At 36.7% G+C, this 15984-nt stretch overlaps 1 protein-coding gene across 2 annotated transcripts in view; it reads right to left on the reverse strand.

Moving 5' to 3' along the window:
- epha3 (eph receptor A3) overlaps positions 1 to 15984 on the reverse strand; it is a 153174-nt gene that overhangs the window by 125719 nt on the left and 11471 nt on the right. For both annotated transcript variants that reach the window (XM_056252218.1, XM_056252219.1), the window contains exon 3: positions 9455 to 10112. In XM_056252218.1, the coding sequence (XP_056108193.1) occupies positions 9455 to 10112 (658 nt within the window). The remainder of the gene's footprint in view (positions 1 to 9454; positions 10113 to 15984) is intronic.

A 15984-nucleotide genomic window follows, 5' to 3' on the forward strand; every position in this document is an offset into this window, starting at 1 on the left:
TTATGGTGAATCGGTCAGAATCCAGAGGTGGAAAAAACAACACTCTGGACTCCCTGTACTACCGTTATTCAAGTGTACTAATTGTGCAACGAAATGAAACATCTGCACAGATGAAGATCTATTAAAGTTCCATCATCTGCTTGAGTGAGAGAGCACGACCCTTGAAGGAGGCCTCACTGCTGTATTAAGCTTTTTCAGGAGTGTTTTTAATTGTCCATCGAGGTGAGCACAAACTTTCCTAACTGACTGAACGCTCTTCAGGGACTTTCAGTCTTAGCAATCAGTGCATAAAATTAATGAGCTGTCCTGCTGTTGTGATTTGAAACAAAGCCGGGCAAGCGAACACGTTCCCCGTCTGAGCCTCATGTTTTGGGTATTGCAAAACTCAGCCTCATTATCACCACTACCGACTCAAAAGGAAACTCCCCACTCAGAACACACGAACAACACAACCGCAGCGAGAGCGGTTTGGTTTTTGAAATACTGTTCAGAATGAAGCAAACCGTCTATAATCCGCCGCTACAGTCATCAAAGCGCCTTTGTAACAAATCCACCATCTTCTACAGTGCATTTCAAGATTTTTTTGTTGTATTTCAAAGTATGGTATATGAAAATAAAATAATTATAAATTAAATTAAATTAATGTCATTCAAGAGTTTGGTCACTGTGATTTTGCCAAGGCATGTTCTTTGATCAATATATTTTGTTGATCCTGGAACAATATTCCTGTCCATAAATTTAGTCGTAACCCTATCCCTACCCCTAATCCTAACCCTTTCCTCATCCATAAAATTATAGGTGAATAAAATTGATGTAGAAGCATACCCTGGTTGTAAGCCTAAACTTGACATAAACTATAAACTTGTCCCTCAAATCTAATTGGTTGATTGAAATGTTGTTCCATGATCAACAAAGATGTTGATCCAGGACCATGTTGTATAGGTGAAATCACATTCTGAGTTTTTTGGTCTATTTTTAAAAGAAATTAATACTTTATTTAGAAATGACACGTTAATTGACCAAAAGTTACAATAAAACCATGTATAATGTTACAAATGATTTCTATTTCAAATAAATGCTGTTCTTTTGAACTTTTTATTCATCATGTAATCCTAAAAACAAATGTATCACTTTTTTTTTTACGTTGATAATAATAAGAGATGTCTTGAGCAGCAAAACAGCGTATTAGAATGATTTCCGAAGGATCATGTGACACTGAAGACCGCAGTAATGATGCTGAAAATTTTGTTTAGATAGAAAACAGTTATTTTAAACTGTAATAATATTTCACAATATTACTGTTTTTACTGTATTTTTGATCAAATAAATGCAGCCTTGGTGAACATAAGAGACTTCAAGACATGTTGATATCCGATATTCCATTTGCTGTCACTGTCAATTTAAATGGTCAAATCCTAATGTGACTGTACTTAAGGATTGACTAGTTGTGAAAAATTATAAACAAATAGCAAATTTGTACATTGCTAAACTGGTGGGATTTTGGGTTTGTAGCATAATTATTCTTTTCAAAAGTGAGGGACACCAGTAGAACTACATCAGGACAGAAGTACAGCTGCTTTGAGGTGGTGCATCACTAAACCAGATCAGCCCCCAAATCTGCCTGAAAACCAAGAATAGACTCCGTTAGGCTGTATTAAATCCAGCTTTTGGCTCAGAGGTTTCCATCCAGCTTTAAGGGCTTGTTAAAATAACCCATTGCACTTTCTGCCGCCGCATTAATAAGATCTGATAACTAATCAGGGATAGCGAGCACAGGGATTGTATATCTTGGTAAATCCAGCCGGAATGTAAACCATTGCCACTCTCAAAGGAGCCCCGTGGCAGCTGCGAACATGGGAAGCTTCGCAAAACAGACAGACATCCGGCTCAAATACTCCTTTTATTTGCTGTTTTAAGATCAAATTATGGTTAGAAGAATTTCACACAGATTTTAAATCATTGACTCGCTCCATTTCATTATCATAATGAGTTGTAATTTCCAATCCTGGACTAATTTAACTAAACAGTGGAATGCAGCAGCCATACAGCAAAACTTGGATGAAGAATAGGTGAATAACAGCGCATGGTTATTATATGGTGCAATATTTCTACACTCTTAGTGCTGACACCGTTACAGTGGAGTCGTTCTGTTGGCGATAATGAACATGTGAAAATCCACTTAAGAATCACCCCTAGGTCTACGGCTCTACCGATGCTGATAATTAAAGTAACCTTCATTTCATCTGTTGGAAATATATCACTTCTCTCCACAAGTTCACACATATTAACGCACAAAATCACACTCATTCACACAAGCTCACACCCACACGTGCACATGCATTTGTGTGTGATTTAGAGAAACGGTTCATTTGCATTCAGAAAGCAAATCCCTTTAAAAAAATATTACAGGCATATTAAGGTTCTCACTTCCTTTTACAGCTAGGCAAAATATAGTACTAAAAACTTCTTAATATTTTTAAGCCTTCACAATCCAATTCCTAAATCTCATTAGCCAATTATTTACTTGAAATTAAGGGTATAATTAGTATTTATCAAAGGAACCATAGAAAAAGTAATCTAACCATGTTTTCTAATAAATTAACTATTTAAAATTAAATAATTTCCATTCATATAAACCAAAACAGCAATACATAGGAATAAACAGCAATGTTTACTCACAAATAGTTTTACTAATATATTTGAATAAATGAAAAAATGGGTACTTCTGAATTTTCAGCCTATTTGTGGAAGATGCCTTCATTCCTAATACACCTTGCATATGTAGCATTATCAAATGATGATGCAAATGATTAATTGAATCAGAACTAATTCAATTAAACTAACAGTGTGAGCTGAATGAATGAATGAATTTATTTAAAGTTTTATTCTAAAATCTAATTGCAAAATGGCTGTACTAAATGAACACAGTGCCATGCTTTACTCTGAAACACAGCACATATATTATTTAATTAAATCACAGATTTGATAATGACACTAAGCTAATCACACTAAGATTGCGATTCTAGTTGTATTTCAATTAATTGTGACGATACTTTATTTATTTATTTATTTTTAAAATATTAAACATCTAAATAATCCCAATCTTCTTCTGAACCCTTTTATTTTCTAAGATAAATTGTGTGCTATGAGCTATTCACTTCCAGTTCAGATACTGTAATCCAACACTCAAAATGTTAACTCTTTTGCATCCCAAGTAAAACTTCTCAATCCAAACATTTAAAAAGTCTTTTTCCAGGAAACCGCATGCAGTGTTTGTACTCCACAAAGACAAAAAGCTATTAATTATTTACGAGGGACTCCCTCAACAAAGCATCAAAACCCGCTATATGACTCATCCACACTTGAAGTGTTGAAATGGAAGTCTGCACACCTCAAAATATCTCTGTCAGAGTCACACTCGGGCTCTCTGCCGTAATCAATCCGTTAGCACAGCGGGCCTGCCAAGAGATTTGTGACTTAGACCCTTCCTTGCACATGAGTGTACGACGCAGCAGCTGTCACACTCTGGTAATATAAGCCCTTATTAGTGTCCATTAGGCTGCACTGAAACTAATAAGAGATTGTCAAATACATCCAAACATTCACACAACTCTTCAGAAAACAGAAGGGCATGGTGAATCATGCTCTTAATGCAAAGCTTGTCGACATGATGACTTCCATTAAAGGGTGAGCAGGAGGAGGAAGAGTAGAGATTTATTGACGAGATCAAAATAAAATAAAAATCTACTTGTTAAGTACACAAAAATGATGCTAAGATTTATTCAATGACATCACATTCATTTGATCTATCACTCACTCACTCACTCAATCACTCACTCACTCACTCACACACTCAAACACTTACTCACTCGCCTATTTATTCACTCAATCAATCAATCAATCAATCAATCAATCAATCAATCAATCAATCAATCAATCAATCAATCAATCAATCCATCCATCAACCAACCAACCAATCAATCAATCAATCATGTATTGTATTATTATTCATTTACTTTTATAGTTTTCATTAATATTTTGCATTCACTTTAATTTTTATATTTCCATTTTAATTTAATTATTAGTAAATAGTTACAGTAAGTATCTTAGTTAAGTATTTTGTTGTGTGCTTTTGTAATTTTTATTAGTTTTTTTATATTACAGTTTTTTTTATTCACTTTGGTACTATTTTCATATGTAAGGTGTACATTTTCAAAACTCTTAGTACAAAAATCCAAACTGATCACACTTGAAACGCAGCTAGTCATTCTTTCAAAACCTGATGTCATGCTTTCAGTCAGTTGCACATGTTTTCAGTCCACATAATCATTGTTTCAAACACAAGATTGTTGTAATATGTAATGAGAACATTTGGGTTAATCACCGAAACACAACAGTATGATCTTCTTTCAGTTTAGTACTTTTAACAATCAGTTCATACAACAGCAAACAATGCAAGATACATGTTTCAAATCAGCCTTAGAAGTGCTGAAATTAATATGCTACAGTTGCTATAAAAGACAGATTACACAGTTTTCACATAAGGCAATACACTTACATTACCCAACATTTACATAATCTATAATTTCCAAAATATCCATCATATGTGTAATCAAGTGAAGGATCAATGAAGACATCCTCTACAATCATTTGGGCAAATTAGTTTTTATTTTTCAGATATAAGGTAGGCCTATACTTTCTATAATGAAATGTAACTAAATAAGAACAAAACAATAACATTTAGTGCACACATTACATTACTGTAATTTGGATCAAGCCTTGAGCATTTGGCCATAGATTCTCGTCCACATCACAATGAATGTTATCATTGTTCATGCACCTTGGAAAAAACCTTTTGGCGTGACGAATCCATGCTTGACATTGGTCTACAGTACACTGATGTCATCACATGCATCATCCATGGCCTGAAGGAGGGTGGCACGCTCCAGGGGTAGGCGATCATAGACCTTCCTCCTCCATGCTGAAAGAAATTCCTCAATAGGGTTGAGGAAAGGAGAGTATGGAGGCAGGTAGAGGGTCATGAATCGGGGATGGGCCTGAAACCATGCTTGAACTACCTCTGATTGGTGGAACCTGACATTGTCCCACACAATTACATAGGTGACCCCTTCACCTTGACAGGCCGGCTCAATTTACTGTAATTGAGAAACTCAATAAGATGTGCAGCATTATAGAAGCCAAGTAATGTCCTACGACACCATCTTCAGAGATAGCTGCGCACATGGAGATGTTTCCTCCACGTTGTCCAGGCACTTGGACTGTGGCCCGTTGGCCGATGATGTTCCGTAAAGCACCATAACCCTCTAAAAAATATATTTTGGTTAGTTCTTTTAACAGTGTTGTTCCAATATACATATGACGTAAGTGATGCATCAAATAGTAACAGTAATACAATATATAGTGCTGTACCTGAACATACTCAGCCCTTAGTTGAACATAGAATTGACAGTTGATCTTTTTAGATTTGGATGAACTAATCTGGCAGCCTCTGCCATAGTAAGGCCTCTGTTCACCACATGATCAACGATGATGGCCCGGACTTTATTAGAGACAACAGTTCTGCCTCCCTCTCTCTGATGACCAACCCTTTGACGGGCCCCATGCCCACCTCTCTGACCTCTGTTGGTGCCCATGCCCACCTCTCTGACCTCTCTGACCTCTGTTTGTGCCCATGCCCACCTCTCTGACCTCTGTTGGTGCCCATGCCCACCTCTCTGACCTCTGTTTGTGCCCATGCCCACCTCTCTGACCTCTGTTTGTGCCCATGCCCACCTCTCTGACCTCTGTTGGTGCCCATGCCCACCTCTCTGACCTCTGTTGGTGCCCATGCCCACCTCTCTGACCTCTGTTGGTGCCCATGCCCACCTCTCTGACCTCTGTTGGTGCCCATGCCCACCTCTCTGACCTCTCTGACCTCTGTTGGTGCCCATGCCCACCTCTCTGACGGATCCCTTGTCCACAAGCTCTTCCTATTCATTGCTGTCTATCCTGCTCCATGTTGAAAGAAATGGCCAGTGTTTACACCCCCACTTTTATATATAGTAACCAATTGTGGTTACCACTATGGGAAATCAATTAGCAATAACGAGTATTCATCATGTGTGGTTACACGTAATTTATATGTTCGTACAAACGCACATTTTATTTCTGTAGTTCTCAAAATTCCATATACTGTATATTGCAGAAATGAAAATCTATAGGTTTACCAAATGATTCATTGATTAACCATTAAGATCAGTTGGATTAAATAATAGACAACTGTTTTAAACTGAACAAAAAGAGATGCAAATCAAAAGTTTGATAGTAAAAGCTTTATGAAAGGCAGTTACTATGAATGAAACAATAATGTAGATGAAACACTTATTTTGTGTTGTGAAAAAGGATACTTTGTGATTTTGTGAATTGTACTAACACAATTGAAAACATGATGAAATGTTTGAAAAAACTGCACTTTTGATGATCTGTTGTGATATTAGCACCAAGAGTTTTGAAAATGTACACCTTACTTGTGAAAATAGTACCAAAGCAAATAAAAAAAACTGTATTATTTATATTTATTTTAATTTTTTGTTTGATTTATTTCCAGTTAGTAATTGTACTGCTTCTGCTTAAGCTTATTTTAGTTAGATGCCAAGGCAACATATACAGTATATTCCAAATTACAAAATTGTTTTTAATAGTTTTAGATTTAGTTAATAAAAACAACCCTGGCTCACTCATTCTTTCAATCACTCATTAAAATAATTCGCTCATTCATCTCATTTACTCTTTCATTACATCACTTGTTTATTTATCCACTCATTCACTAGGTCATTCACTTATGTGCTTATCAAAGCCCTACCATTGCCCTGTCATTATCATTTACATCCTAGAGACACACTGAATCACTTGACAGGCGTCTGGTTCTACACACCACAAATGGGTGTTTGGATTGATAAATTGTATGGAGCAGTCACCTTCAGAGGCATCAGTCCTGCATTTCTCCTGCCAAACCACAGGCTAGAAAACTAGCCAGCAAAAATGCATGACCATGCACAACTATTTGAAATGTATGGTCAGGCCTCAGACATCAGCATTTGTATTCAGTTTCATCGTGTTTTGGCTGATCCCACGTTTCATTCCACTCATGGGGTAAAACGAGAAACGCCAAAATCACATGTGTTTCATATAAATCATTTTGATGAGTAAGGAATTAGGAGAGAAATATTGTCTGCTTACGCATATTAATGAGGAACTTTCTAAAAAGTTAGATTCTCAAATCTAGTCATCAGTTGTCATAGCTAAATAAATATTTATTTATATATTTGTCATTTTATCTGACTGTCAATCAAAATAACCACATTTGAATTATGTTAATGTATCTTAGACATTTAACAAATTTAAAGTATAATTATTACAAGCAGAGTGTGATGATAATCAGTGATGAAATGTCTTTGATCTTCAAAGGGAAGGATGTCATCCCTAAACTTAAAGCACCAGGTCAGAGGTCACAGATCCTTAATGATTTAACCGCTTTCCTCCGACTACACAGGCCAATAACAATACTAGAACAAGAGGTCAAGTTTAGCCTATCATTGCTATGCTTAATAAAATCTCAGTAACAACAGCATAGTCGTTTTTAGAGCAGGGAAAACTGTAGTGTGGTCTTGTTTTCCTCATCACTTCGCCTACGGCATGCATGTCTCAGATGCATCTTGATGTAAAGACCCTCATGACCCATTTTGCAGCTGTTCCACATATAGTATTCCATAACAGACACATAAATACACTCAAACACAGACATCTAACTGAACACAAGCTGACAATCAGGGATACTCTCACATCAAGAGTACATTTGGACAGAGAACATCTCTGAGTAGTTCTGGACTACAGAGGATAGACGCAGAGCATTTTATGAAGAGCAAAAGTGATTTCTCCAGGGAGACGGCGTAACTCAAATAAAACCATAGGCAGGACTGCAGTGCTCAAACCAGCTGCCAGCCAATCTATTATCAGCTCCCTGAACCACAGCAAAACTCACATGTGTATACACACCAGACAAAATGTTCTTAGGGCACTTTCAAACTAAAAGCTTTTAGGCGTGAAAACAGATTTCCAAACTTGGGTGTCCAGTTGAAAAGGTGGTCTTTGAAAAAAGTACTACAGTAGAGTTCATAATTGGTATAAAACACAATAACAGCTTAACTTTTGGAACTGAATCGCTATTGATCGCATTCCCATTCCCGAGCATGTTCCTGACTATTTCTCATGATTGCTTCTCTCTGAAAAAAATGTGTTTGAGAGCAGCTCTGCATTCTTTCAATGCATCTGCTTCAGACAAACGCAAATGTGGTTTTGTGCGTATTAAGTTTAGGTGGTAAATTCAAAGGGGCATTAACAATGTTAATGATGCAAAAAGTGTAAATGGACCAGCCATAGTGGTTCAGAATAGGCAAACTGCCTTATGCACAATTCAGGACATATTCTTGAGTTCAAATAGATCAAACGTAGGGGTCATTGTTTTTAAATTGAACTTCTTTTAAAGTTAACTTGATATGTTTTGAAGGAGTTACACCGCACTCACGATCATCAAGGTGCCAGACAAACAAGACTAAAGATCTCAAAAAATAAATAAACTGTCCGCACACTTAAATCCTTTAAGGAAATTTACTCACCAAGCTTTCGGTCAAAAGACCATCCTCAGGCCCTGGATACAGCCCCAGTGACAAGATGTTGTACCCCTAAAGGTAACATTTTTGCACAAACAGCATTTACATCTAAACCCAAACTCTAGCACTAGAACTCAATCTGATCCTCTGAATCTAATGCGAGACAAAGACAGATTGCCAAGATATTCTCTTTTCATCAGTTTACAATGTTTAAATATGAGTATATGAAGAGAATTTGTGTCTTTAGACTATAAAAAATTCCCATTAAGCAGTGGAAGTCTCACATGCTTTACATCAAACACACACACTTATCCATCTTCAATGACTAACATCCATCTATTTGTGTGTCTGATGAGGTGATGCAGAGAAGTGTTTCACAAGCTTAACTGCTTCAAGCTGCCTTTTAAGGGGGTCTGCACCACAGATCTTCTCTGTCCTCGGTTACACAGAACTCTCATATTCCTCTCTCCAGAGCATGTCTGACAGATCAGAGGTGTGTCCATATCTGGGAAAAATCCATTTGCACTCAGAGTGCGGGACAGATACTCAACTCACCATGGAGTTTAGAAACATTTCCATCGTGAGCCAAATGCTTCGCCATTACAGACAATGAGCAGCATAAACAAATGAATGGTATTCCAGGGACACACTCAGTTGTCCTATTTAGAGCTGCTGTCTACAGAGCTGGTGCTAGTACATTACGCTGATGAAAGGAAGAAAATGGGCCGTGAAATGAAAAAGGCACTGTAAAGGAGAAAAGTGTGCATGTGAGAGGAAAACTCTACCTTGGCATGTGACTCCCCGCTCCTCGTAACCTATGTTGCACAGGCATTTCCCAATAGGCACCAGCCACTCTCCCTCAGTGCTGCAGTACATTTTTGGTGGATCCTCCTCCCTGGAATTGTTGACGCAGGAGCCCCTAACCTCCACCAGCGACTGAGAGTCCGTGGGCACCGTGTCAGGAAACATAGCCAGGTTCCTCACTGTAAATGGGCATTTTTTAAAGTACACCCGCACCGAAACCAGGGCCACGCATGCTCCCACGTCCTGGAAAGCCAGGTAAAAGCCCTTCTTAGTCATGGGTCCCACCTCACGCACCTCAGTGTTTAACTTCAGGATGCGGTCGCCTAGGTCCATCTGAGTAAAGCTCTCATCGGCGGCGATGGTGTCTATTTTGGAGAACTGGTGCTCACGGAACTTACTTCCCTGGTCTTCATCCGTCTCCAGGTAGTGTAAGTTGAACGTCTCTTTGCAGGTCAGGACCATGGGAATACTGTTGCAGTCTCTCAGGGTAAACTTCAGCTCCACATAGATCTTCTGCGCGGAATTACGAGGAATCCAGTTGGTCCTCAACCAGTTGTTCTGGCTGTACTCCATCACGTTGCACACCTGGAAGGTCCGGATGGGTGTGTAGTGCTCATCCACACCGCTAATTTCCTCCCACTGCAAAAACGAGAAAGAAGTTAATCAAATCTATTCCGAGGAAAGCGAACGGCTACTGTACTCCTACATTTCAGTGGAAGCGAGACAAATGTAAAACACCTGAACAGTGGGCTTATTTATTTCCCAAACACATTTGGAATAATGAATTGTTTCAAGTTAATATCTCCCCTGTTCCTATAATTAATGTGGGGCGTAATTAACGAGGCCTTCCACTCTGAGCACTCTCCGTTGTAAGGCGAGCCTGACAAATCATTTTGTTTTGTCACTTGGGGTGTCCGAAGTCACAATGCGGCCAGAAGTCTTGAGGTTTAACGTACACAAAGCAGAATAAATGATGAACTGAGAGGCAGTGTTTTCTATTACAATAATGGGGTAGTATATGGCTCTCTGTCAAGCTGAAGTTTATAAAAGCCCTTGGCTGAGTGAGACAAGGCCTCTGGAGTGGCTGCGAGCTGTTCATTACCCGGCAGAACAAGTGTGCCCTGAGACTGAAGAATTGCCTATTTGTGTTTCAACTGTGAGGGTGCTTAATGAAACACCCAAAAAAGTTGAGTTTTTTTCAGACCTCAAGAATTTTATGTACTGTTTTGCATCACATTGTTAGATACACAGCCTTTATTTTGGAAGAAAAGTAAACTGACTGAACTCATTGACAGCTGAAATTCCAACCACATATTTTAATGCAAATTGTGGGATATTTCATAATTAATGCTATGTGGAAAACCAATTTCTGAAATGCAAGATCGGTAAGATTTTTAATGTTTTTAAAAGAAGTCTCTTCTGGTCACCAAGGCTGCATTTATTTGATAAAAAATACAACAACACACACAAAAAAACAATATTATTGTTAAATATTATGACAATCTAAAAAAACTGTTTTTTATTTTAATATATTTTAAAATGTAATCAAAGCTGAATTTTTTAGCATCATTACTCCAGTCTTCAGTGTCACATGATCCTTCAGAAATCATTCTAATATGCGGATTTGATGCTCAAAAAGCATTCATTATTATTATAAATGTTGAAAACAGTTGTGTACAACTGTTTTTCAGGACTCTTTGATGAATAGAAAGTTCAAAAGAAGAGCATTTATTTGAAATAGAATCATAAACTGTACTGTAACTTTACTGTAAAGTTACTGTGTCTTTACTGTAACTTTTGATCAATTTAATTTATCCTTGATGAATAAAAGTATTGATTTCTTTTATTTCCCCCCAAAATTTTTTAAATAAATTCTTACTGATCCCAAACTTTTGAACAGTAGTGTTTAATGTTACAAAAGCTTTCTAATTAAATTATGTTCTTTTGAACTTTCTATTCATCAAAGAATCCTGAAATAAAAATGTAAATAACTGTTTTCAACAATGATAATAATGAGAAATGTTTCTTGAGCATCAAATCATCACATTAGAATGATTTCTGAAGAATCATGTGACACTGAAGCCTGGAGTAATGATGCTGAAAATACAGCTTTGATCACAGGAATAAATTACACTTTACTATATATTCACATAGAAAACTCTGTTTCACTGAAAGGCAGAGATGACAAAAATGAATGGAGTATTACTTTATGAATAACAGGCATCCCGATTCTGAAATTTGCGGGCCTGGCTTTAAGGCAGGATCTAAATAAGAAGTTATGATGATAGAACAATGGAATCTGCTTCTGATATTGTGTTTATGAAGTTGTGAAGTGAACAAATATGATGCAAATTGAAATAAATCAATGGAAGTTTCAGCTGGTCATTTGTCTCAGGGTTATTTGCTGAGCCAACCAGTGTTCACCAGCATAGCTGATGCTCCAAATGAAGTCCAGGTGCCTGGGCTGTGTCGCATTATCAAACTGTATAAAGAATGACTGTACTGAAACCGTGGCTGCCAAAATAAATGAAACATCATATACGATGTGTAAATCACACACACTTGAGAATATAGTGTGGACTGTCTGCTGCCATGAATGACATCATTACCAGCACAAGCCAATCTCCTTCAAATAACTCTACTTTATAATGCATAACACTCGCTTATAGAGAGGGGGAAACTGTAAAAGCCTTGCCTGGATATCTCTTTTACGGACAGCAGCTTCTAAAGGCTGCATTGATTTCTCGGAGAGCGCCAGGCTACGATTGGACACCAATCTTTATTTCCTTCTCCACAGCGGGAGACGTCAGCCCTGCGCTTTGCAACTTAACACTCGACGGGCAGACTGAAGATGACTTTGGGTTTCTCCGAATATCACTTTACAATATAATCCCCCTCCAGCAAGGAAAGCAGCAGAGAAACGAGGAAATCAGCAGTTGGTACATTTGACAGGGCTGCGGCCCAACTTCCCCCTGTGTACACTCAGTGTGTACACAGGCCAACTGGTACTTTAAACTAATAGATTCCCTGGCACTTGTGGACAAAGTGGAGCAGAGCTTATGTTTCAGACAGATATATAATAAAATCATAATCCTCCTCGCTCATATTACAATGGAATTGCAATAGTTAGCGAAGACTGAGATATACTGCTGCCTTTTGCTGGTATCACATGCACATTTCCTGAATATGTGCGCACAGTTTCTCTAGATCAAATCCCGCTCTCTTCATTATAATGGACAAAACCGGAGCGGATTCTGAGGACTCCGTGAGTCTGAACGCTGGGATGCCGGTGAGGCAATAGAGGATATGCTTATGGGTCACAGGAGATGTAGTAAATTGCTTGGTGTAAAAATACACATTTGTACTAATCGACACAACTTGTGCAGTGAGTGCTTGATATCCACTAAGAAAACACATCATTCCAAACTGGAGTGGCATTAAATTGTAAGTGGCATGATTTGGCTGAAGATAAGCTAATGCTAGCTTTTGTTATTTATTTTTAACACACTTTTTTTTCTCAATTGGAAACCATTTAAATGAATTTAACATTTATTTTCTTTCTTCAATAGCAGTGTTGGGGAGCAACTTTCAATTTTCAGTAGCTTAACAGTAACTTAGCTACATTCAAAAGTGTAGTTTTTCTAGTAACAAGCTAATTTTTCCCCAACAAGTATCGATAAAGAATGACAAAAAAACTAGATCACTGTTTTTTGTTAGTGTATTGCAAAATGATTTAATAATCAAATACACAATATTTTTCCCTTATACACATAAATAGATAAAAAAGAAGATTATATGCAGAAACTTTGTATGTATAAAAATAATTTTGCATCTTTTTATAGCAAAATGGGTTGCACTTTATTTTACCATACATGCACTTACGTGTACAGTGTACTTGCCTTAGAAAGTACTGGGTAATATAAGGTAACTACATGGGTTAAGGTTAGGTTTAGGGGTAGGTTTAGTATTAGTATCTAGTTATTATCCAGTTATTGTAATCACTACAATAAGTACATAGTATGTACATGTGGAACCGGACTGTAAAATAAAATGCTACCGTAAACTGTTATCTGGCAAATACTGCTCTAGTTCCTATATAGTGAAAAAGAAGTACACTTCAGCATACTTTTAAAAAGAGTACTTACTACTGAAATAATATAATTTAAAAGAATATACAAGTGAAAACTGAATGTAAAGGTTCTGAACACTTAATTGCATGCAATTATATGAAATTATATTATTGTTTAAATTCATATTAAAAGCTATTGGTTAGACTTTGAGTGCTTTTTTTGACCCACTTAGGTAGGACTTGAATAAATCTTTGTATGTCATTTCATAATTACTTCTATTGTCTTTAAAATATGGTTAAAGTACACTGCCATATTTAATGGCAAGCATGTATTACACTATAAAATACATTGTGACTTTAAATGCAATATTGAATAACACAGTACAGTTAAAATTATAAGTACTTTACATGTGCGTATGTTAGTCAACTCATCAAATGTGCACTTCTTTAAAGCACAACAAAAGATTAAAACAATGATTTAAAGTGTACAATCTTTAATTTAACATTATCACTAAGCGCACTTGTATAAATGTCTACTTAGAAACATGAAAGTGTCATTAAAGTCATGAAAAGTATCTAAAGTGGCATTTTAGTAATATTATATATGCAAATACAGTTTAAAAAACAAATTTAAGATTTGAAGACATTACATTCAGTATAATTAAGCAAACATATTATAGACAATATTAGACACACATAGAAAGAAAGAACGAAAGAAAGAAAGAAAGAAAGAAAGAAAGAAAGAAAGAAAGAAAGAAAGAAAGAAAGAAAGAAAGAAAGAAAGAAAGAAAGAAAGAAAGAAAGAAAGAAAGAAAGAAAGAACACTGAATGTACTGTACACTATCTTCAGTGTAATTAGCTACTTTCGAAGATTGCTTGTTGCGTAGCTAACTACTAGCTTACTAAATTACCTTAATTTATGTGTAGCTAGTATCTTAAGAATCTACAGTTTCAAAGCAGTTTACCCAACACTGTTCAAGAAGCATAAACTCATACATATTATATTGCAAACACCTAACTAAATTTAAGACACGAATCACTTCAAAAAGAAAACTAAAAAAGACTTTTGTTTATACGTGAGGCCCATGACCTTTCCCTATTCCCACAATATAGCAGGAAACACTAGAAATGACAAGTGCTTCACCATCTAGGATTTCCTGCACAGCAACAACTGTACCCGATCAGTCAATACCTTTTCATCACAGCTTTTACCATAACACATTGTGTGCTGCCCGCTCACCCGCTGTGGCCATATGACGTGCTAATCCACCTTTATAGAGGGGGTTTTCTTTGCACTTTGTACAGCTGGAGACCTTTCACACTTTCTTTTCAGGGGGGGGGGGAACTAAATGAGTTTCAGCATCATGTTGGAAATATTGTCTTTCGCTGCGGGCACTGGCAGAGTGTGACTTACCCAATGCATAATGAAAAGTGTGTGTTTGCTGCCTATTTTGTCTCAGTTGATTATGCTACAATGCTTGAGATCTTGAGCTTCTACTGCAGATTTTTAGAGACCAAAATAAGACGAGGAAGTATGTTATGAAGGGATGTTGATGTGCACAATGTGTAGTCTGACTTTTTGCTCAGATGCAAAATATGATGCAGAAAAAGAATATGAATACTGGTATAAATAATATTTTATTTTGCATCAAATTCTAAATAAAATAGAAAAATAAAATGTAATTCACTGTATTATAATGTGTGTGTGTGTGTGTGTGTGTGTGTGTGTGTGTGTGTGTGTGTGTGTGTGTGTGTGTGTGTGTGTGTGTGTGTGTGTGTGTGTGTGTGTGTGTGTGTGTGTGTGTGTGTGTGTGTGTGTGTGTGTGTGTGTGTGTGTGTGTGTAGCATAATATAGTAATTTGGACAAATCAATCAAATCATACATTGCTGGGTAGCAACTGATAATATGAAATCAAATGATTCATCTCATTCATTTATTTTTATGTTTTGAATTGTCCTCTCTTAAACGGCCTATTGCTTATGTATGTTCTGAAAGTCTTGTGGAATTACACAAGTCAGAGGCCACACAGCATAACAAATAAAAAAAAGACTTTTTGTGTTTTGTTTTGATTGTTTTTATTAAAATGTTGTACATCTTTATGGTTTTATTTACTTTTCTTTTCATCAACTTACCTGCAGTTTCTTTACAAACCCCAGTTTAATGTTTAATACACTTATCTTATCACAATTATCATATTCAAATCTGTGATAAACAACTACAGTTTTCATCATGTATTTGGACTACAATAAAAAAAAATTAAAAAGTACATAAGAATTTCAAAAACTAGTTCTGCTACACTAACCGATGAAAACCATTCAGTCAATCCATATTTGCAGCTCTAAATATTTACATATCTGGCCAACTATCCAGTACAGCCCCCGATACTCCCTCAGCGAGAGATGATTCATTCAAAATCTTAAATGGATTGAAAACAATGCCAA

Source organism: Rhinichthys klamathensis, unplaced genomic scaffold (genome assembly GCF_029890125.1).
Source record: "Rhinichthys klamathensis goyatoka isolate OS25496 unplaced genomic scaffold, OSU_Roscu_1.1 h1tg000093l_1, whole genome shotgun sequence".
NCBI lineage: Eukaryota > Metazoa > Chordata > Actinopteri > Cypriniformes > Leuciscidae > Rhinichthys > Rhinichthys klamathensis.